Here is a 24,519-nt window from a genome sequence, read left to right as displayed (position 1 = left end):
GTAGGTGATCAAGTGTTTTTGATGCATTCTTAGATTTGGATTGCAAGTATTTTATTGAGAATTTTTGCATCTGTGTTTATAAGAGATATTGGTTTATACTTTTTTGTTAAATCTTTATGTGATTTTAGTATCAGAGTAATAATGACTTCATAAAAAGAATTTGATCATGTTCTTTCAGTTTCTATTTTTAAAAAATATTTTGAGTATTGACATTAGGTCTTCTTTGCCAGACATTTGGTCTGGTAGAATTCTGTACAGAATTAATTTGGTCTTGTTTTTGTTGTTGTTCTTTTGTTTTGTTTTTTGATTGGGAGACTTTTAATTACTGCTTCTATTTCACTACGGACTATGGGATGAATATGTTTAAGTTGTTTATTTTCACCTTGATTTAACTTTGGTAGGTCATATATATCAAGACATTCATCCATTTCTTTTAGGGATTCCAGTTTGGTGGAATACAGATTTTTAAAATATGTCCTTATAATTCTCTGAATTTCTTGTGTATCTCTTATAATGTCTCCCTTTTCATATCTAATTTTATTAATTTGGATCCTCTCTCTCTTGGTTAATTTGACTGAAGATTGGTCAATCTTGTTGATTTTTTTTTCAAAGATCTATTCCTGGACTAAAATGTGTCCATTCCACTGTACTGACTACTGTAGGCATACTAGCATGACTTCTACTTACCTAAACTTTGAAAACATGAATGTGAAGGCCTAGAACATTACAGTTTGCTATTCTAAGCTTCATGAATAATGTATAGGTGTTATATAGGTTATATGAAATTTATGCAAAGTTTTTTCAACAAATTAGCTCTCTTATTTAACTTTTTCACTTTAAAATTTTTGATTCTTACACTATTTAAAAAATAGATAAATTGTACATACGTTAAATTGTATTTTCTCTGAGTTTTAGTTTATAAGCTTTTCCTATTAGATTTTTATTTTTAACCTAAATTATTTTGATTTTAAACTGTTATTTGTGCACAATGCCTAGGCGTATACAGACACTTAATCATGAATCCCACTGGCTTCCACCTCCTTATCTTGTCTCCCAGGAAGGTCTTCAATGGGTAACAAAAGGCATAGGTCTGTTCATCATCTTTGTTAACAATGCCGCCTTCTGAAGTATCTTATGAAGGACTGACTCATCTGAAGCTGTCTTGTAGTTAACTATTTTAAACAGGAGGTGTTTACTGTTTTAAAAACAGAGGATAGTAAATACATAAGATAGTAATATTTTGACTCATATTTAAAACATTAAAAACTGTACATTTGTACATTTTCTTTATGTTTTATAAACTTAGGTAATGCTTCTTCTCACTTTCACTCTTCTATCTCATTGGAAGTACAGAAGGTTTTCTTATAGAAATAACACCAGAGATGTGTCAATATTGTGTCATGAAAGCTATAGTATTATCACTAAGTAGTGGAAGTTTTTAATCTTAGGGCACTGCCATTATATATGTAGTTGGCCCTTGCATGAAATGACTGTGCATCTGTTATTCCCAGGACCTAATCTTTCCCAAGACTTAGTATTTGGTCTGATTAATGCATCATTTTAAAAGGCATTTTTGTTCTATTTGACATCTATCTGTCTTAGGTTTATTCAGCTCAAAATGCTTCAATACTGCCATATTTGACATTAATGTACTCATAGATATAATGTGTTTCAAATTATTTTCTCTTAAACCGTCCTATAAACCTGACATTTTTCATGTTTGTATTTTGGGATGAAATTTTAGTTTTCTTTCAAAATTCCTTTCTTTTGTTAATATTTTGTGTGTGTGTGTGTGTGTGTGTGTGTGTGTGTGTGTACACACATATATATATTAAACTTTAAATCTTTCCATTTTTGATTCTTCCTTTTAAACAAATTAAAAAGACCCCTAAAACTCTTTTTAAAAAACTTAAAAAAGCTTTTATCCAGGGAACTTTTTTCCCATTAATTAACTTATTCACTTTCCATCCTTATTGCAGTCCCCGGCTCTCTTTTCCTTCCAGTCCCAGCCACACACCCCCTCCCCCACAGTCCCACCTGGCTACAGGAGGTGGCCTCTTCAGGCTCCTTATCCCTTGGTGCTTGAGCCTCAGCTAGGGTCACCCCAATAGAGTCTTGGGAGCTGCCCCTATCCCAGGTCTCATCAGGGACCTTTTTTTTTTTAATTGGAAGGGCTTTGGTATGTTGAGACAGATTCTTGTTATGGAGCTTAGGCCAGCTTTGAACTTGGGATACTCCAAGTATATGCTACCACATCCAGCTGTATATCCACTTTTTAAATTGTCTCATAGCTAACACACTAATGTATCAATTTTTTAGAGTCAAACTTACAATTTGTCTTTTAGTTGGTAGCATAATTGGTTTACATGTCTATAATTTCTGTTTGATTAGAACTCATTTCTGTGTTCTTGTTTTTGTATCTTAGTCAAGTTTTCTTCTCATTTTTTACTTTCTTTTTATTTATTTAATTACTTATTTATTTAAAATAATTTATTCAGATCACATCCCGATTGTTATCCCCTCACTTATGTCTTCCTGTCCCCCTCCCTCCCTTCACACTACTCCCCTCCCCTAGGCCTGTGACAGAAGGAGACCTCCTCCCCCACCATATGATCACAGCCTATCAGGTCTCATCTGGATAGCCTGCTTCCCCTTCCTTTGAGTGCTACCAGGCCTCCCCACCAAGGGGAAGTAGTCAAATAGGGGGCACCAGAGTTCATGTCATAACTGTGGAGAATGCTGTGTCCATTGGCTAGATGTGGATAAGGGGTCTAAGTTTACTGCATGCGTTGTCCTTGGTTGGTAAGGTACTTTGTGCAGGGCCCCCTGAGTCCAGATCCACCAGCCTTGATGGTCTTTTGGGAAGGACTCTCTGGGACCTTCAATCTCCCCATTCTCCCATACCTTTCTCACCTGAGTCCCCATAGCAAGTCCCAGCATCTTTCCCAACCCCCTGCTGAATGAAGATTCTCAGAGGACATACATGTTGGGCTAGTATCCAAATTATAAGTGAGTATATACCATATGTATCTTTCTGGGTCTGGGTTAACTCACTCAGGATGATCTTTTTAGTTCTATCCATTTGCCTGCAAATGTCAAGATTTCTTTGTTTTTACTAGCTGAGTAGTATTCCATAGTGTAAATGTACCACAGTTTCTTTATCCTTTCTTCAATTGAGGGACATTTAGGTTGTTTCCAGATTAATAAGGCTTCTATGAACGTAGTTGAGCAAATGTCCTTGTTGTGTGGTGGAGCATCTTCTGGATATATTCCAGGGAGTGTAATAGTTGGGTTTTGAGGTAGAACTGTTCCCACTTTTCTGAGAAAGTGCCAGATAGATTTCCAAAGTGGTTGTACAAGTTTGCACTCTCACCAGCAATGGAGGAGTGTTCCCCTTTCTCCACATCCTCGCCAGCATGTGGTGTCACTTGAGTTTTTGATATTAGCCATTCTGATGAGTGTAAGATGACATCTCAGAGTCGTTTTGATTTGTATTTCCCTGATGACTAAAAACATTGAACATTTCTTTAAGTGTTTCTCAGCCATTTGATATTCCTCTGTTGAGAATTCTCTGTTTAGCTCCGAACCCTATTTCTTAATTGGGCTATTTGGTTTAGTGGTGTTGAATTTCTTGAGTTTTTTAAAAAAATATATATTTTGCATATTAGTCCTTTGTCAGATGTAGGGTTGGTGAAGATCTTTTCCTAGTTTGTAGACTGTTGCTTTGTTCTGTTGACAGTGTCTTCTGCCTTACAGAAGCTTCTCAGCCTCATAAGGTCCCATTTATTAATTGTTGACCTTAGGGCCTGAGCTGTTGGTGTTCTGTTCAGGAAGTTGTCTCCTGTGCCAGTGAGTTCAAGGCATAGATGCCTTCCCTTTGTGTTTTTATCTCTTTCCTCACAGTCAACTGGTGGAATAACCATAATTGTCTGGGATTTCAGTCACTGCTTATTCTGCGTATTATATGTGATAGTTCAGTTAAATAAAATAGTTATTTTCTGTTGTGTTTCCTAATTTGCTTGACATTTCTTGTTTTCCATATGTGGATTATTTTCTGTAAGAATGCTTTTAAAGAGGCCTTTTTAGAATTGGCTTTGTGAGGTTTTAAATGTTTCAGGGGATCTTATTCTAGTTTCTCATGTGAAAAAATTATTTTGTTCTTTATGAGGTACTAGACCTGAAAGCTACTTTTCTTTTAGAATTCTGGCAATAATCTATTTTTAATTCATTTTCTAGATGGTTCTAACCTTTAGAAATGCACCCCCCTCATTTCCTCTGCTTCAGTCACAACTCTTTTCCAGCGGTTACATACAGCCTTGGATGGAAGTGTTGCCATGTGTTCAGGGAAAAGTGAAAGAAAGAGAATACATGGCCTGGCCAACTCTGTGTCCTGTTGTCATTTTACCTCATCTGTGTTCTTAATCAGTCCACATATAATCCATTGCCTCTTTCTGGTGCTGTTCATTTCCTACAGTAAAAGGAAGAGTAGGCACATGAAGAAGAATCTCCTCTGTAAGCTATTAAATAGGCTGCTCTCCATTTGAGTAACTGTTCATTAATATAATGCCAAGCACCGGCTATTCTCTGCTTTCCTGGGGGTAGAGGTTATATTAGGGTTTTGTGATAAGAATTTCTGGGATTTATTAAACTTTCCCCTTCTTTTAAGAGTTTTGATTTTTTAAGAGTTTGATTCCTAGAAAAAGCCAGCAGACTTTTGGCTGACTTCTGGATTTCTTCCAGTCCTTCAGAAATGTGTTAGGTACTTACATTTTTAACATTTTTACTTATTTTGAATTATTTGCAAATTTTGTTGTTTTTTGTTTTGCTTTTACTTACCAATGTTTTAGAAATTTCCATATCAGAACAAACAATAGTGATACTTAAAGTCAGGGAAAAGATATTTTTCACTAGGTAAAAATTTAAGAATATAATGCTTCTAATTTATGATCAATAAGTAAATATTATAGTCTAAAGCAGTCACTTCCTAGTTTTGTTCTAGTATCTAATAACTTATTTATAAAATTTGTTTTTTCTTTTATTGAAAATAGATATTTTTCTCACATAATATATCTTGATAATGATTTCCCATCCCTCTTCCCAGTTCCTCCTCACCTTCCCTCCCATCTGTATCCATTCCTTTTCTTTCTCTTATTAGAAAACAAACAAAGGATTATAAAATAAAAACATAATAAGATAAAGCAAAAACTAACACATTGGAATAGGACAGAATAACCAAACAGAAGGAAAACAAACAAACAAACAAACAAACAAACAAAGGCACAAGAAATAGTTATAGACACAAAGACCCACTCATTCACACATTCGGGAATCCCATAAAACCTCTTAAGTAGAAGTCATAATACATACTCAAAGAACTAGTAGGCAAAAAGAGAGAAGAAAAAAATATATAAATAAAATAAAGATGTATGTATGTATGTGTATGTGTGTATTTGTATTTGTGTATGTATTTTTAAAGGAAAAGCCCTGACACAACATTCTGAGACAAGGAACTTCCAAAGATGCTGTTGAGTTCATTTTCTGTTGGCCATCTACTGTTGGGCATGCAGCCTACTTCAGAGTTGTTTCCCCAGTGAGACTCCCTTAATTTTTCATTTGCAAGTGGTTATCAATTGGAGATAGCTTTTGGATTAGGGATGGGGGCATGTGTCCACTTCTCCTTTCAGCTCTAGGACCCTATCTGGTGCAGACCTGTACTAGCCCTGTGTATGCTGCCTCAATCTCTATGAGTTCATATTTGGGTCAGTCCTATTGATTTAGACAGCCTTGTTTTCTTTTTTTCTTAAGAAAAAAAAATCTATTTATTATGTATACAGTATTCTGCCTGCAAGCCAGAAAAGGGCACCAGATCTCATTATAGATGGTTGTGAGCCACCATGTGGTTGCTGGGAATTGAACTCATGACCTTTGGAAGAGCAGTCAGTACTCTTAACCTCTGAACCATCTCTCCAGCCCTTGTTTTCTTGATGTCCTCTATCCCCTCTGTCTCTTACACGTTCTCCCTTCTTTTCTGCCGGGTTCCCTGATCCCTGAGGGAAGGAATTGATGGGGACATTATACTTAGGGCTGAATGTTCTAAGGTCTCTGACTCCAAATTTTCTTGCTGTGGGTCTTAGTATTTGTTCTTATTTGCTTCAGGAAGAAGCTTCTCTGATGATGCCTGAACAAGGCACTGATCTATGAGTGTAGTATAATGTTGTTAGGAGTCATTTTATTGTTCCTTAAAAACACCCCCCCCACACACAGACACACACAAAACCCAAACCGAAAGTATTTGGTTTTACCCTAGATCCCAAGGATATCTGGTTAAACATTCTTGGTCACCCAAACTGTGTCAGATATGGGTCCCATCTCATGGGTTGGGCCTTAAGTCAAACCAGATATTGGTTGGTTACTCCTACAAGCTTTGTACCACCATTGCACTAGCATATCTTGGAGGTAGGATGATACTGTAGGTCAAAGGGTTTATGGCTGGCTTGGTACTTACATTTCTCTTTTGGTAATGTACAAAGTACCAAAGACACTAGCACTTCAGGGTCAAGGCTCTATGTAGGGGCCAGATTAACTTCTCCAAGTTCAAGAGTTGTGTAGGTGTTGTCTTCAGCAATGGGTTCTTGCTGTCAGTTTGTAGAGAGCACTTATAGTCTTGACAACAGCCTGAATTGTTTGGAGGTTACTATGGGACCGCTTTAGCCAAAAACTCAATTAAATTTAATCTATTACTGGACTGGAAACTTCATTTGGTGACAAGAGATATCCAGTTGGGACTTTGTCTCTTCCATTTGGCAACTTCAGTTAGATTTCTTATATATATATATATGGAAGCTTCTACTGTATTAGGTTTCCATACTACCTCAAATGGCCCTTTATTTTAGCTGTCACTCCCTGTATTCCCTCTCTTACCACTTCTTTCTTCCATCTCCCCACTTGATCCTCCTGTTCTAGCACTCCCAATCAATAGATTTTTAATATTCTATTTCCCAGAGCTCTATCTGCCCCTCAACCCCTAGTCCCTTACTCTGTACCTAACTTCTGTAGTTCTATGGATTGTAGCTTGCTTATTACTGATTTAACAGGTAATGTCCATAGTTACCAAACCCATACCATATTTGTCTTTCTGGCTTTGGGTTACCTCACTCAGGATGTTTTCTTTTTCTGGTTTATTCACTTAACTGTGAATTTCATGATTTCATTTTTAATGGCTAAATAACATTCCATTGTGTAAAAATACCACACGTTTGTTTTATCCATTCATCTGCAGATGGATGTCTAGGTTATTTCCAATTTCTGGCTGTTATGAACAAAGTGAGAACGAACATGGTCGGACAAGTGTCCTTGTGGTAGATGGAGTGTCTTTTGGGTATATGCCCAAGAGTGGTATAACTGGATCTTGAGGTAGATCCATTTCCATCTTCCTGAGATACCACCACACTGATTTCTATGGTGGCTGTATGAGTTTACACTCCCACCAGCAATGGATGACTGTTCCTCTTACCCCACAGCCTCACCAACATGAGCTGTTACTTGTTTTGTTGATCTTAGTCATTCTTATTGGTGTAAGATGAAATCTCAAAGTAATTTGACTTGTCTTTTCCTGATGGCCAAGGATGTTGAACACTTCTTAATGTATTCCTCAGCCATTTGAGTTTTCTCTGTTGAGAATTCTGTTTAAATCTGTGCCATTTTTAATTGGGATATTTATTTCCTTGACATACAGATTTTTGAGTTCTTTGTATATTTATTGACTGTGTAGTTGGTGAAAATCTTTTCCCATTCTGTAAGCTGCTGCTTTGTCTGAATGATGGTGTCCTTTGCCATCACGAGGTCCCATTTATTAATTGTTAATTTTAGTTCCTCTGCTAACAATGTTCTGTTCAGGAAGCCTTTTCTTGTGTCAATGAATCAAAGCTATGTACTTCTTTCTCTTATATCAGGTTCAGCATATCTGGTTTTATGTTGAGGTTTTTGATCCATTTGAGTTTTGTACAGGGTGATAAGTATAGATCTATTTGCATTATTCTACATGCAGACATCCAAGTTGACCAGCACCATTTATTGAAGATACTGTTTTTTCTGATGTCTATTTCTGATTTCTTTATAAAAAGCAAGTGTCTTTAGGTGTGTGGATGTATGTCTTGGTCTTCCATTCAGTTCCATTGATCAAGGTGTCTGTTTTTGTGCCAGTACCACGTGGTTTTTATTACTATAGCTTTGTCATATGATTTGAGGTTGGGGATGGTGATCCCTCCTATAGTTCTTTTACTATTAAAGATTGTTTTAGCTATCCTGAAGGTGTGTGTGTGTGTGTGTGTGTGTGTGTGTGTGTGTGTGTGTGTGTTTCCATATGAAGCTGAAAACTGTCCTTTCAAGATAAGAGGAGTTGTGTTGGAATTTTAATGTGGATAATGTTGAATCTATAGATTTCTTTTGATAAGATGTCTAGATTTACTGTATTAATTATATCGATCCATGAGCCTGGAAGACCTTACTGTCTTCTGATACTGTCTTCAGTTTCCTTCTCCATTGTCTGAAAATTTCTATCATATAATTCTTTTACTTCTTTGGTTAGAGTTACCTCAAAATATTTTGTATTATTGAGGCTATTGTGAAAAGTACTGTTTTCCTGATTCTTTCTCAGTTTTTCATTTGTATATAGGAAGGCTACTATTTTTTATGAGTTAATTTTGTATCCAGCTGCATAGCTGAAAGTGTCTGTCAGCTGTAGGAATTTCCTGGTGGACTTCTTAGGGTCATTTATGAATACTATTGTATCATCTGTTAATAAAGATACTTTGACTTCCTTTTTCTAAATTTTATCACCTTGAGCTCCTTTAGTTGTGCTATTGTTCTAGCTAAGGCTAAAGTACTGTTTTGAATATGTTTGAAAAGAATGGCTAACCTTGTCTTGTGTCTGATTTCAGTGGAATTGCTTTGAGTTTCTTGGCATTTAAGATGATGTTGGCTATGAGCTTGCTGTAAGTTGCCTTTATTATGTTGAGGAGCGTCCCTTGTATTCCTGATTTCTGCAGGTCTTTTTATCATAAATGAATGTTATATGTTGTCAAAAGCCTTTTCTACATCTAATGAGATGATCATGTGTTTTTTTCTTTCAGTTTGTTTATATGGTGGATTACATTTCTTGATTTACATATATTGAACCATCCCTCTATCTCTGGGATGAAGCCCGATCATGATGGATGATCTTTTCAGTGTGTTCTTAGAATTGGTTTGCAAGTATTGAGTATTTTTGCATCAATGTCCACAAGAGAAATTGGTCTGAAGTTCTCATTCTTTGTTGGATGTTTATGTGATTAGGTATCAGGGTAACTGTGGCCTTATAAAATGGTTTGGGCAATGTTTCTTCTGTTTTCTATTTGCAAAATAATTTGAGGTATATTGACATTACTCTTCTTTGAAAGTCTGATAGACTTCTGTGCTAAAAATTTCTGACCCTGGGAATAGTTTAGTTGGGAGAGTTTTAATCACTACCTTTATTTCCCTGTTTCAGTTGCTTATCTGATCTTGTTTTAGGTGGTATATATATTTTAAAAATTACCATTTCTTTTAGACTTTTTTCTAATTTGGTGGAATATAGTTTTCTTTTAAAGAATGATTTTTTTTTTATGTGCATAGATGTTGCCTGTATGTATGTCTGTGTTACAGTGTCAGATCGCCTGGAATTGGAGTTACAGACAGTTGTGAGCTGCCGTGTGGGTGTTGGGAATTGAAACTGGGTCCTCTGGAAGAGCAGACAGTGCTCTTAACTGCTGAGCTCCAGCCCCAGATAGAGGTTTTCAAAGTATGTTTTGTGATTTTCTGAATTTTCTCAGTGCTTGTTGTTATGTCTCCCTTTTTATTTCTACTTTTGTTAATTTGGATATTTTCTCTCTGTCTCTAGTTATATTTATGCATTTTAAAGAGTAGGCATGCAACAATATTATATTCTGTCTCCTGGACCCAAACATGGTACTTAAATCCTAATATTTGATTCAGGCACGATGGCACACTCCTGTAATCCCAGCATCTGGGAGTCAGAGGCAGGTGGATTTCTCTAAGTTCGAGGTCAGCCTGGTCTACAAAGTGAGTCCAGGACAGCCAAGGCACAGAGAAACACTGTCTCACCCCCCGCCCCAATCAGTTAATTCCTCTAAGATGAATATTTCTATCTTTAGGACTTATCATCTTCTTTAGAAGCAGTGTATGGAAAGGCTAAAGAAGGAATGAGCTCTGAAGAAACACTTAGAAAGTTTTATGACTGGCAGTGTACCAAAAGAGAAGAGTTCTCCAGTATTAGGAGTGAGACTGAAGCTTCTCTGCAGCGTCTTGTGGCATGGTTCCAGAACAGCCAGAAGGTAAGCAGAGCTCCCAGTCAGCACGTTTGTGGAGGAAGCAGATTGTATACGTGTTCTTATTGTGTCTCTTCCTTGTTCAGAGCTGACATTATCTGCTTCTAGCCATCAGGCAGGATTTTCTATCATGACTGAGTTAGATTGTTTGTTTATCATATATAAAAAAACCATCTTGCTTTTGTTTCTGTTTTTCTGTTGTCATTTGATTGACCACTTGTCTTAGCCACCAGTTTTCTTGAAGCATACTATGCTTATGTATCTTGTCTTTTTTTTGTATAAGTTTTACAAGGGTGAATCCTTTGTTCTTTTCCTGGAATTTTACTTTTTCTATTTTTCCATGGTACAACCTCATGTAGTACTTCAGGTCTGTAGGTACAATGAATGCTAATCAATTACTTAATTGAACTACACCATGGTTTTATTTTTTTCAAATAAGGTTTTTGATCTGTCTTTGGATGAATCACTGACTTCAGAAGACATGATTGGTAATATTGATGAAATTCTAGAGAAGACTGAGTCATGTGTCTGCAAAGAGCTAGATCTAGCTCTCATTGTGAGTAATGTTACTATTGTTTCCTTTGAGACAGCAGTGTTATTTGCTAACTGCATTGTATTAGCCAATAAGACTTCTCTTGGTAAACAGAATTAAGACTGACCTTCAAGGGGCCTGGAGGTTCAGAGGTTAAGAGCACTGACTGCTCTTCTAGAGATCCTGAGTTCAATTCCCAGCAACCACATGGTGGCTCACAACCACCTATAATATGATTTGATGCCCTCTTTTGGCCTGCAGGCGTACATGCAGGCAGAGCACTGTGTACAAAATAATAAAATAATTAAAAAAAAAAAAAAAAGACTGACATTCACTTTCTTTTTTTATAGGCCTGCTTGAACAACTTACACTGTTAAGTTCCAATCCAAATACAATTCAGTGTCTTTCACAGGAAGACACTGTTCATTTGAATAGGACATTTTGCATTAAGAAAAAAACTAATGTTTAATTCTAGGACACCTCTCCCTCTATGTAGATTGGCTTTCTGTACAGTTTGGTTTCTGAGTACAACATACCCAGTACATTTAAGAAAATACTCATTAAATCTTGTGAAAATTAAATAGAATCTGGGCAGACTTTGGACATGGACACACTGGGATCCCTTAATTGTGTACAGCCTGTATTGCCATGTAAATGAACAGTTAGTATAAGTGTTGAAGAGTACTCTATAATCTAGACCTCTAAGGCCTGCTTACCAGATACTTACCCAGCTCTTCAGCCTGCTTTCCAAAGTCTCAGTGGCAATGCTTTCTATTGCCTTGAAATTTTATGTATAATGCATTAAAATAAATTATAATTTATTATACTCTCTATTAAATTGATTTTGTTGGTTTTTTTTTATACTGTTTGTTTTTTATGTTTAGAATATGTCCTGATATTCTTTCAGACAGTTTCAGAAATGAATTACAGTGTAATTAGGATAACATTCTGCCTGTGAGAATTTTTGATGCCAGTATTCTGTCTAGAAAAGATTTGAGAAATAACTTGAAATGAATATAGCAGTTTTCAAAGACACTTTCATTTTGAAGTTTATGTATTATTATGAAAGAATTTAACCATTTTGTTGTTTATGTATATAATTTCATTTAGGAGCAAGGTGTTGTAGACCAGGACATTATTTTAAGCACATACAGTCAAGTGCTGCAGAAGATTCATTCTGAGGAAAAGTTCATTGCCATCTTGCTTTCCAAGTACAAGGACAGTGTTGAGGTTGGATTTGTTTTCTTTTATGGAATTGATACTTTGTGGTTTTTACTTGTTAAATTTTTCTCAAGTAGTTTAACATTCAGTGTGTTAATTAGTACTCCTAGGAAGATGGTATAGCTATGTGGTCTGGTATATAATTGACTTTACTATAGAATATGAATGGTGATGTTATTGTTAATACATATTTCAGTGACTCTTAGAATATTTGAGTCTCTTATTAACTTAAAGATATCTTTGTCATTGTTTTCTGTAGGAAATTTACTATATATAGGAATTTGAGAAATAAAAACATTGTTTTTAATAGTTTGAGTGTAAGAGATAGTTACATTCATCTACATCTATAATCACACACACGCCCATGCACACACTTGGTGTTTCATTATCTTGTGGATGTATTTTCATAACTTTATAATATATTGAACATTTTCCCATAGGTGCAATGATTCTTTACTGTCCTTTTGAATGATTTTTATTCTTGCATAAATATGCTATTTAACTTTATCATGTTGGATGTTGGGGTTTCTTCTACTTTGTTTATCATATAAATAATGTTTTACATACCTTTGAAGATAACTTCCTGTATAACTTCTCAGATTTGTATAATTTATACTTTTTAAATGAAAATGAATGAACATTATGAAACTTGATGCATGTTATCAACCAATTTTGAGACAAATCATTTCAACTTAAACTCACCGTTAATTTCAGTTTGTATTTATGTCAGTACTGTGTGTCTAATTTCATATCTTAGTTGAATTGAAGAGTGTTTCCTTTAGTATTTTGGACACTGAACCTGAGATTCTTCTAAACAGAAATGTGGACAATTAGAAAATCAGTTGGTAGTATTGCCTTATAGAAAGTTATGGAATTTTCTTAATATTTACTCTGAACCCAGCTACTCATAGAATAATAACGCTCAGTGACTGTTGTCTCATGTGTTTGAAAGTATGGTAATTCTTTCTCTCATACAGTTTAAAAATCAGATCATTGATTGTTTAAATAAGAGCCCCAGTGTGGATTACTTGCTGTCCATTAAGAAGACATTGAAAGGCTTAAAAGCTCAATTGAGATGGAAGTTGGTTGAGAAGAGTAATTTGGAAGAAGTAAGGAAAAAATTCTTCTAACTAATGTGTTTGTGTTTCTTTAAAGATTTATTTATTTTTTTATGTGTATGAGCACTCTAATTACATGTACACCTACATTCAGGAGAGCGCATCAGATTACATTATAGATGGTTGCAAACCACCATGTGGTTGCCAGGAATTGAACTGAGGACCTCTGGAAGAGGCCATAGTGCTCTTAACTTCTGAGCTATCTCTCCAGCCTGTGTTTTTTTTTTCTTATTTTTGTTGAACTATTTTATAAAGCCATGTATAATTGCACTCTCTAAAAACAGAGAACTATTGTATTAATATTTTTGTGTTATGTACTTTGATATTTATGAAAAATTATTTATTTCAGTGACATTTAGTGTATATTTAACATATATAGTGTATGGGTGTGTCTGTACCACTGTGCACATGTGGACATCAGAGAATGACTTGTAAGAGTCCATTCTTTGTTTTTACCACCTGTGTCTCGGGAACTGAATTCGGGTCACTTGACTTAGAGGCAAGTTCATTTGCCCACTGGGCAATCTCATAGGTCCCGGGACTTTATCTTTTATCTCTGTATATGGAAGTACATTTGAAATGACATTCATACTGAAAGCATGTCTTCCATGTAATTAAATATTTAAAAAGTTAACTGTTTTACATTGTTACCTTGGTTTTTAGTAACATGAAAATTGTGGAATAATTTTTAAAACACTTTTTCCTTTAGACTGTTAGAATATTTGTTACAATACAAACCCACAACATTTAGATAGTAGAATATTTTCATGAGTGTGCACATGTATGGGTGCTCACATGTACATGGAGGTCAGAGGACAATGTTGGGTGTCATTCCTCAGGCACTGTTCACCTTTATTTTTATTTTTTGGAGCTAGTGTGTTAATGGCCTAGAAGTCAGCAAACAGGCTAGGCTTAGCTCCAAGGAACCACCAGTCTCTGCCTCCCTAGAGTAGCAATTAAAGTTTCATACAACTAGTTTTGTGTTTTTTTAAATGTGGGCTCTGGATATTTAATTTAGGTCTTACTTACAAGGCCAAGTACTTCACTGACTGAGCTATCGTCTCATCTCTAAAGGTAAAATTTTGTGATAAAGTAATTTTAAAGATCATGGTCACTTTTGTAAACTTATTTTAATACTGATAGAATATTTTTGCAAGTTTTAGAAGTTGTTTTCACATGATAATAGAGCTGGAGGGATTAAGATCTTTTTTTCTTATTTATTTATTTTTTCAGAGACAGGGTTTCTCTGTGAAGCGCTCTGTATAGACTAGGCTGCCCTCGAACTCAGAAATAACCTGTCTCTGCCTCCTGAGTGGTAAAGGTGTGTGCGACCACTGCCTGGCAGGATTAGGATTTTCCAATTTTGACTACCCTTCTTTCTTAGGCATGAAACTTTGTGAAAAAATTAGTAATTCTCTGAGTTTTCTTGAAGATTTTATTTATGTACGGAAGAGAGCTAAAGTATATCTTCATCCAACTTTATAACTCTCTTCATTTTTTTAGCATTTAATTGGAAGCAATTCTATAACTAATTACAGTTTAAGAGGTTGCCTGTTTTTTGTTGTTGTTGTTTTTGTTTTGTTTTGTTTGTTTTTTGTATTCTAGGATGTCGAGAAGGTGGTCTTCCTCAGTCTTTTAACTTTTGGAGAAATATATCTGATGAGATTGGGCACATTCATTGCACTAGGGCTATAGACACTGTAGACATATTTAACATTGTAATACAGTTACACATTTCAACGTACCTTATCTACATTGAAGTCATATGGAATATTTCGGAATCATAGATTTTCCTCATAATAGGTAGTCTAGATACTCATCTTTTTTTTGTTGTGTGTGCTGTAAATATCCCAATTTCAAGTAAATATTTCATTGAATCCAAATCAGTTGCTACTCTAAATATTTAAGATGGAAATAATCTGTTTTTATCTTCAAGAAAATGTGCAGGAACTTAAAAATATGTGTAATAATTTTTCTATTTAAATATTCTTATAGTTTTGGGAGAAGTTAGTGTTAGAATAAACAGATTCATTAATGTTAGAAGACCTGCTGTATGCTAGGTACTGAAGGACGCATGAGAACCACAGAGTGATTAACTGTGAAATCGCACTAATTCTTAGAGGAAGACTTGTTTCATCCTAGTGTAGTGTAATAAGCCTGTTGACCATTTTTTCTTTCTGATAAAGTCTGATGACCATGATGGAACTGAAATTGAGAAAATAAAGCAAGAAATAACTCAGTTGCGCAGTAGTGTCTTTCAGGAAATTTATCATGAGAGGGAGGAATATGTAAGTATTTGATATTCTGAAATTTTAAATTAGATTTTACACAAGAGGTTGAATTTAAAAACATAGATGTCATATAACCATGCACTAGAGGCATTATCTTCGCATAGTAATGTTACATGAATAATGTTCTCAGTGGTAGTAGTAGTAAGTTAAACTTCAACTTCTATTTTTTTCTGATTGCTTTTAGAATTGAGCTTGTAGCACACACGCATTTGCATAACTTTTGTTATTTAACTTAAGGCATAGAGATTCTCACAGATTTAAATGAACACCTTATTTAGCTTAACAAGCAATAAGAAATAAATGGATCTTTGTGAATTCAAGTCCAGGCTGGTCTAAAAAGCAAGTCCAGAACATCCAAGGCTACACAGAGAAACCCTGTCTCTAAAAACCAAAACCAAACCCAAACCAAGACCAGCCAAACAAAACATGAATGGAGCAGCTTGATCCACCTGAGGGATGTAACAAAATAGTCACACCACTGCTTCCACTCCTAAACACTGTGGCCGTAGAAAAATCAGCCCATCTACTTATTCCTCACAATGGAAAGAATATTGCATTTTATTTCTGAGAGATAAGGAAAAGTTAGTTAAGGGATAGTTGGTCAAAGTAAGAAACAGTATGAAAATAATAGACATTTTAAGTGTCAAGCTGTATTTACCAAATTTATGAAACTATGGCATATCTTTGAGTCTTTGGATAAAATCTGATAAATGTTTAGAAGTTTTCCGTAGTAAACATGTTCATACGTGACTTTTCTTTGAAAAGATTCTGTTTTCTTATTTGCTTCAGAGTGCTTTATGTAGATTTATGTACCCATCATCATCATCATCATCATCTTATCTCAAGGCTTGTAGAATTTTCTTCCTCAGCCAAATAGTCATTACTTTAAAATGTTACTATGTTCTTAATATTTTGAGAAATGACAGCAGTTTATTATTAAAATTACAATATTTTCTTTTTTAAACATTTTCTTTTAAATTTTACTTTGAATATGAAGTAACTCATGTTTTGCTCGCTAGTTCTTGAAGTAGAAGTAAAAACATTATAGTTCTTCAAGTAGGAGTAAAAAATTAAAGATTATCTTACTAGATGTAAGAAGGCAGATAAAAATATATTTTCCTGAAAAGCAATTATGCTCAGTTGAATACATGTTGACCTACAATAAAAATGCTTTCTAATTTTAGGAAAAGCTGAATAGCTTGACCCAGAAATGGTTCCCTGAGCTGCCTCTGCTGTACCCTGAAGTAGGATTGCTTAAATACATGGTAAGCTTTCTTCCTCTGAGAAGTGCCAGCATACAGAGAATGTAAAAACGTGGTGATGTTCAGATCATGTCAGTCTCACATCTGTAGCATCCTTTGTATGAAAATTCTCCTGATAAATATTTTAAAAGATTATTAGAACCTTTCTCTGATACTGTCTTAAATCAAGTAGTTTAAAGTGGAGAAGTTGATGTGAGCTGGGTTTCTTTGGCAAGCAGGTCTCAAAGCCAGGAGATACTAAATATCAAAGAAGACTTGGGTCTGACTCTTGGGGGAGAATCTCTATACCCTTGTGTTACATTGCATTGTGGTGATGAAGAACTAGATGAAGCACTTTGTTCTCTGATTTTTAGAATTGCTTCCTAGACCTCTTGGATTCCAGAATTTAACATGTACAGGTTCCTGACATAGAATGGTAAAATATTAGAATATGTGTCTTTTGTTTTTGATTTTTGATAAAGGGCCTTGGGACACAGTTGTAGGCTAACCTTGAACTTGTCATCCTCCTCCAACCCTGATGTGACTTCTAGGATTAAAGGCTTGAGTGACCATATCCTGTTTTCACAGTATACTTTGAAATCATATATAGCTTTCATGTTAAATTTTTTTAAACGGTAGAATTAAAATATTTAAAAATCATTTCCACATTTAAGGTTGTTAAGAAGGATAGAGGTGTCAGTATTACTTTATAATGGTCATAATTTTTAGATTTCTCATTGCTATTCTGTAGCTACTTTCTCTTGTCCTTATTTTAACTTTTAGGACATATATGAGGTCCTTTGCAAGCATGCTTATTAACCTCATTCATTTCTAAATTTACAGCTGTGACTAAATGTCTGGGAAATTACACAGTAGGTAAGAGACCTTTAAGAGCCAGGAATTTAAAAGAATCCAAACTTCAAGCATTTTTGTTTTACTTTTTAGTTAGGTTGATGGTCTTCATTGCATTTAGTAGTGTGCCCCTAACCATGTTGGTAAATTGAAATCCCTACGACATTTTTTGATTGTCTAAATGTAATAAAAATTTGTGCCTAGAATTCTGGTGGTCTTCTTACTATGAGCTTAGAGCGAGACCTTCTTGACACTGAGCCCATGAAGGAACTTAGCAGCAAGCGTCCTCTGCTGTGCTCTGAGGTTAATGGGCAGCCAGTTCTCTTAAAGGTAAGGTTAAGTTCTCATTTATGGAAGTTTCAGAAGTATAAAGGAAGTGGTGATGTTACTTTTCAGGAAGAGAAGAAACCTACTGTTTCTAAGTTGTAAGTTGAGTGGCATAATGATTAAAGTTCCCCTCATTTCCTTAATGAATAGGATTACTTGATTTTCTTTTAAGTTAAACTTACTACATTTTATCCAATAACCTTTAAAATGTCTTGCTTTTCTTAGATACTTCTTGAAAGTTTAGCTATGTTGCCAATACAGCTATTACCAACGTAGTGAATCTTTGTTCCACATGCATGTCTGGTACATGTGTTGGCCAGAAAAAGCACTGGATTCCCTGGAACTTGAGTTCAGACAGTTGTGGGCCCAGCCCTTTAATTTCTTCTTTTTTAAAAATATTTTTTATTAATTAATTAATTTATTCACTTTACATTCCAGTCAAAGCCCCTTCCTTCCTCTCCTTCTAGACCCCTCTCCCTTTCTCCTCTCCCCTCCCATATTCCTTAGAAAAGGGGAGCCTCCCACCCTGCCCCAGCTCATCAAGTCACATCAGGACTGAGTTCGTCCTCTTCCCCTGTGGTTTGGCAAGGCAGTCCCATCAGAAGGAAGTGATCAAAAAGCAGGCAACAGAGTCCATGTCAGAGGCAGCCTCCACCCCTCACACTAGGAGACCACGTGAAGCCTGAGCTGGGTATCGGCTGCATCTGTGTAGAGGACCTAGATCCAGTCTGTGCATGGCCCTTGTGCTTCTGACACCACAGGCCTCTCTGGGCCCTGGTTAGTTGGCTCTGTTGGTCTTGTGGAGGAGCTGCCCTTTATTCTTGTGAGCTGATGAACATCAGAGGGTCTTTAAGTTATCCTATTGCTACATGTTTGGGAATGTAGCAGAATTACTTCTTCTTTCCATATTGTAGCAGTCAATGCAGATAGAGAAGGTACTTAAAAATTAAAATAGAAAAATAGGTATAATTTAACTTACATTATGAACTTATCATATTTAAGTTGGAATATATATTAGAATTAGATTTTTAATGTTGAAATTCCCAATGCCTGTCTTTTTGTTGTTCAGGGCTATTCTGTGGATGTTGACACAGAAAGCAGGGTGATTCAGAGAGCAGCCTCTTATCACAGAGCTTGTGGAGATACTAAAGAAGAATCTGGGTTGCTGCCATTAATATTCCTGTTTCTGTGTAAGGTAAAGTTCTTAAGCTAATCTATTGTAGAAATTAGCCTTTTGAAAATAAGTTTTAAAGTAGCACTTTCTTCTTTTTTATTTTTTTAAGATTTATTTATTTATTATGCATACAGTGTTTTGCCTGCATGTGACCCAGCAGGCCAGAATAGGGCATCGGATCACATCATAGATGGTTGTGAGCCACCATGTGGTTGCTGGGAGTTGAACTCAGGACCTTTGGAAGAGCAGCCGGTGCTCCTCACCTCTGAGTGTGCTCTTAACCCAGAGCCATCTCTCCATCCTAATTTATTCTTCTTAATATAAACAATAATAACTTTATAGAATCAGTGTACTATATTAATGAACTGTTCACTTGAGTTACATTTTCTATTTTACTTTTTAGTCTGATCCTGTCGCCTATCTGGTGGTCCCATATTATCCTAAGGCAAACCTGAGTGCAGTTCAAGCCAATGTGCCTTTAACTTCAGAAGTAAGTGAATATCATTTTCAGAGATGCATGAAATGAGAAACTAACACCTAGTATATAACACCAATACTGCATGCTGTCCTGCACACATATTTGGCTTGCATTATTCTATTTCGTTGTTGCATCAGCTCTGTGTTCTATCCTATTATGCATGAGAAAATGAGGCTGAGAGGGATTAAGTGACTTGCACAGCACCTCTTTATCCAGAGGTTCCAGAGCCCAGACTTACAACTATGACTTGTGCTCTGTATATGTAACTGACTAGGTCAGTATTTGGGATTTTAAGTTTTAAGTGGCAGCTTCAGCTTTTATCATTATGAATTTAGAATTAGAAATAGTAATTTATGATTACTAAAGAAGATTCTGATTCTTACTATTTAGTAACACCATTTCATTCTCTTGTGGCTGCTTTATGAGGTGGTTATTTATAATTTAAATTGCCTTAGAGAGGCGTGTATGTTACCAGTTACATAGAGTATTATTTAACTTTTCTATTGCTGTGATAGAACACCATGACTAAGGCAACTTATAAAAGAAAGCATTTAATTGGACGTAAAATTCCAGAGAGTCCACCATGGCAGAGCCAGACATGGTGGTGAGAATAGCTGAGAGCTCCTATCTTGAAAGAACACGAGGCCGAGGGCACACCCAAGTCTTTTGAAACCTTAAAGCCTGCCTCCAGGTGACATGCATCCTCCAACAAGGTCCCCCTAATCCTTCCCAAATAGGTGGGCCAATTAGGGACTGACTGTTCAAACATGAGCCTGTGGAGGTCAGGTTTTTTTTTTTCAAACAACCATACATAGCTAAGTGTTAAATATCCTTTAGTTCTTTGTCTATGCTGTATCTTTAATTTGAAAGATCCTTTACTTTAACCATGGTGTCCACCTATAATCCCAGCACTTGACGAGGCAGAGGTAGGTGGATCTCTGTGAGTTCCAGAGAAACTCTGTCTCAAAACCCAAAACCCCAAGCCAAAACCAAACCAAACAAAAGCTTTACTTTAGTTCTGAGAGAGTATTTTAATAAAGCCAAAATTTATACATTAAAATGAGTTATCCATTTCTTAAACCCCACCTTTTCCCTGTATGTTTATTTGTAGGAAGCTTTAAAAGTCATGAAAGGTGTTGCCCGGGGCCTACATACATTGCACAGTGCTAACATAATTCATGGGTCACTTCATCAAAACAATGTATTTGCCTTAAATCGTGAACAAGGGATTGTTGGAGATTTTGACTTCACCAAATCTGAGGTAAAATACCAAAGCTTTATAGGATACAAACCCTTTAATACAGTGGTTCAGCATTTATACACAACATGGTGACTTATTGTAAGATCTGCATTTTCAGATAAGGTGTGTCATGTGGTACAAATAGTATATGTAACACTCATCTAGATGATAGTGAGTAGTGTGTGCTTTTGCCTAAATACAGAAACAATCTGATGTATTCGTTGGCGTTGGCAGCATTGATCATTACTTTTCTCATCAGGAAACTGTTGCTAGAAATACATAAGACCTGCACTCCCACTTGTGCTCCTTTCTCTCACAGGTTAAATTTAAATATTCATGATTTGCTATTATTAATATAGCACATTTTTGGAAGCCTGGGAACCATGTGTGCTTTTATTTGGTTTAAGTCTGGTTTCACCCACATGACTTTTAATTTGGTGCTACATTATCTCCCAATAATAGAGATAACAGAGTCCAAACAATTAGGAGAATGTGTGTGAGCAATAGGTAGTCTAACAATATCTATGATCACAAAGAAGAAACTTTTTCCTTGTCCATTTTAATTGACAAAGATGCCTTCGGTGTCAACATCCACAGAATGGCCCTCAATACACACACACACACACACACACACACACACACACACACACACACACACAAACACACACAAAACAAAAAACAAAAAAACAGGCATTGGTAATTTCAACATTAAAATCCAATTCTAGCATATTATTCTAACTTAAATATAAGTTATTGTATACTATGCACAAGTTCTTCGTACAGACATTCTCATTGCTTTGGGAAATGGCATTACTGAATCATATGATCCTGTTTCCTTTCTTTTAAAAATTCTTAGTCTTTGATAGAACACTTAACAAGTTACACATTACACATGCATGGGATTAGTAATAGTTTATATTATAGTTGATGCTCACATATCTCAAGACATATTAAAAGCAAACAAAACTGGCTTGCAAAAAAGTCACAATTTTTTAAATTTTTTATTTTATGTACATTGCCTGCATATATGTCTGGGTAAGGGTCACAGATCTTGGAGTTAGAGACAGTTGTTAACTGCCATGTGGGTGCTGAGAATTAAACCTGGGTCTTGGAAGTGCATTTAGTACTCTTAAGCACTGAGCCATCTCCAGTCCCACAAAATGTCTTAAGTGGCAAGAATTATGCTCTAGTGTATATATTCTGCTTGAATTTTTTCATTTGAAGTTTCAATGGCTCTACTATGGGGAATCTAAATCCTTAAGCAATTCGGGATTTTTTTTTTTTTTTTTTTTTTTTTTTACTGCTAAAAATTGTTAGAAAAGTTGACTACAACAGCCTTGTTTCTGGCTATATGAAAACCTATTCCAGGTGCTATGGACTCTGCAAATAAGAATATTGTGCTTTATTCTTTTCTCAAGAGAAAACTTAGACCATTTAAAAATTATTTATAGTAATGAAAAACATGAAGTTTTAAGCAATGCATTGATTCTGATTGGCTTACAATTAATATAAACAGTTTACTGTTTCTCTTCTTGAGAAGCTTTTCCAAAGTGCCTATCATTCTCCATCCCCATAACCATTAGATAAAGATCCAGTTTTGTCACATGCACCCTTGTCAACCGTTGCTGTTATGACTTCTGGTCATTTGGTTGTTAACAAGTTTTAGTGCTTTTCATAGGATAACCCAATAGGATAGAAAAGTGAGTATAAAACTAATTAAAAGTTGGAGTATAGGATTTATACAGATTACTTTTATGAAACATTTTATTGTCACATATTAATTTATCTGAGACTTAAGAGAGCTTTAAGAAAATAACTGAGGAGTTTTAAACTTAATTTTAAGGATTCTTGTCAATTTATTTTTAAGCACATCATTGGTACAATTGTAAATATGACTGTTCCATCAATCACTTCTATTCTTTCATATTAATTTTCACCTGATATTCCCAGTTGATGTCTTAGCTACTAGGCTTTAGACTACACTTAGAGAAGTTGGGATGGAAATTGGAAGGGGAGAAGATAATACAGTTAATACTTAGTGGTAGACGCTATGCTAACTAATATTATTTTATGACAACTCTATAATGTAGATTTCATTTACATTTAAAAATTAGTTTAGACTTGAAGAACTTAAAATCACAGCAAATAAATGTGAGAGTCAGAATTGTAACAAGGGCAGAATTAATTTAGGTATCATGATATATCATTAGTTATGTATTGGTTTCTTAGAAAATGACATATTTAGAAAATGCCCATAAGGAAAAGAAAATAATTTGTACAATTTCATTTAAAAAGATTTAGGATGTTCATAATTAGAAAACAGTACTGCCTTGTGAATTTATTAAAATATGCAAACAGGCGTATGGGAGGTGGCTTCATGGTAAAGTGTCGTCCATGCAAACCTGACGACCTGGGTTTGATCCCTGAAACCCATGTAAAAAGCCAAGTGGCTTATACTTGTAATCCCAGTACTTTTACAGTGAGGTGGGAGGTAGAAACAGGAGAACTCAAAGCTTGCTGGCCAGCTTGCCAGAAGCAGCCAGTGTAATAACAGGAAGAGCAAGAAGAAGGCAGAAGGCAAAGGCTTTCTCTAGAAAGCTGTTCTCTGACCTCCACACAGGCTCAGTGGCACACATATGCACCCATCTATCCACAAGCATACGTGCACACAAATATGCACCTGTGCACACACAGACACACACATATATTGATTCATTTAAAACACACAAAGCAACGTCTGTGATCAACGATTCCAGAGTCATTCATTTTCACTCCACATCTACATCTTGAGTATAATAAAAGTAAAATTTGTAACAGTAGAAAGTTAGATATTTGAGAGTGAGACAATGAACTATTTCAAGAGAAATTTTAAATTGAGAATGGAGGCTTTCACATAAAACCTTCAACTGTTTAAACTACTGTTTTTGTAGAGTCAGCGAGCTTCAGTGAACATGATGGTTGGTGGATTGAGTTTGCTCTCACCTGAGTTGAAAACTGGAAAACTTCCTTCTGCAAGTTCAGACTTATATGCTTATGGCTGCCTTTTATTATGGGTATGTTGCTTTAGAAAACATCAATACTTTACATGCTTCAGAATGTAAATGGATGTTGTGATTTTCAAACATTTTTTTCTGGATGAATAATAATGGTATACTGTTTAAAAGAATGTGTGTACGTGTGCGTGTGTATGTGTGTGCGTGTGTATGTGTGTGTGTTGTATTTGTGTGTGGGTGCACATACATCTGTGTATATGCATGCAGAGGCCAGAGGTTTGAGTTATTTAGGAATCATGTACTTGGATTGTTGAGACAGAGTCTGTCATTGTCCTTACTGTCCGGGAGCTTGCCAAGTAGACGAGGCTGGGTGGCCATTGAGCTACAGGAATCTGCCTTCCCTACACTGGGATGATATGCATGTGCAAACAGGCCAGCTTCTTTTTTTCTTTTTATTAGGGTTTCTGAGTGTCAAACTCAAGTATTCATGCTAGGATGGCAAGCAGTTTGCCAACTCTGCTATCTTCCCATGCTTAGAACTTTAAAGAAAAGTTAAAAAAATGGTAGACTATTGCTGTCCTTCTTATTACTGTGCATCTTCTGTAATTTAGATGGATACATATATTACAGATATTACATTGCTCTTTGGTTATACTCAATATTGATGGTGAAGATGATTTTATTCTAT

At 35.6% G+C, this 24,519-nt stretch overlaps 1 protein-coding gene across 1 annotated transcript in view; it reads left to right on the top strand.

The window, feature by feature from the left end:
- Window positions 1-24,519, top strand: part of Stk31 (serine/threonine kinase 31) — a 67,988-nt gene that overhangs the window by 32,124 nt on the left and 11,345 nt on the right. The window contains exons 12-22 of the mRNA XM_051151503.1: window positions 10,191-10,370; window positions 10,804-10,920; window positions 12,007-12,126; window positions 13,095-13,226; window positions 15,422-15,523; window positions 16,711-16,791; window positions 17,824-17,949; window positions 19,016-19,141; window positions 19,524-19,610; window positions 20,710-20,859; window positions 23,769-23,891. Coding sequence (XP_051007460.1) covers window positions 10,191-10,370; window positions 10,804-10,920; window positions 12,007-12,126; window positions 13,095-13,226; window positions 15,422-15,523; window positions 16,711-16,791; window positions 17,824-17,949; window positions 19,016-19,141; window positions 19,524-19,610; window positions 20,710-20,859; window positions 23,769-23,891 — 1,344 coding nt within the window. The remainder of the gene's footprint in view (window positions 1-10,190; window positions 10,371-10,803; window positions 10,921-12,006; window positions 12,127-13,094; window positions 13,227-15,421; window positions 15,524-16,710; window positions 16,792-17,823; window positions 17,950-19,015; window positions 19,142-19,523; window positions 19,611-20,709; window positions 20,860-23,768; window positions 23,892-24,519) is intronic.

This window comes from Acomys russatus, chromosome 10, assembly GCF_903995435.1.
Source record: "Acomys russatus chromosome 10, mAcoRus1.1, whole genome shotgun sequence".
NCBI classification, from domain to species: Eukaryota; Metazoa; Chordata; class Mammalia; order Rodentia; family Muridae; genus Acomys; species Acomys russatus.
Note: the sequence above shows the minus strand (reverse complement) of the source record. Positions and strands in the feature narration are given on the sequence as shown.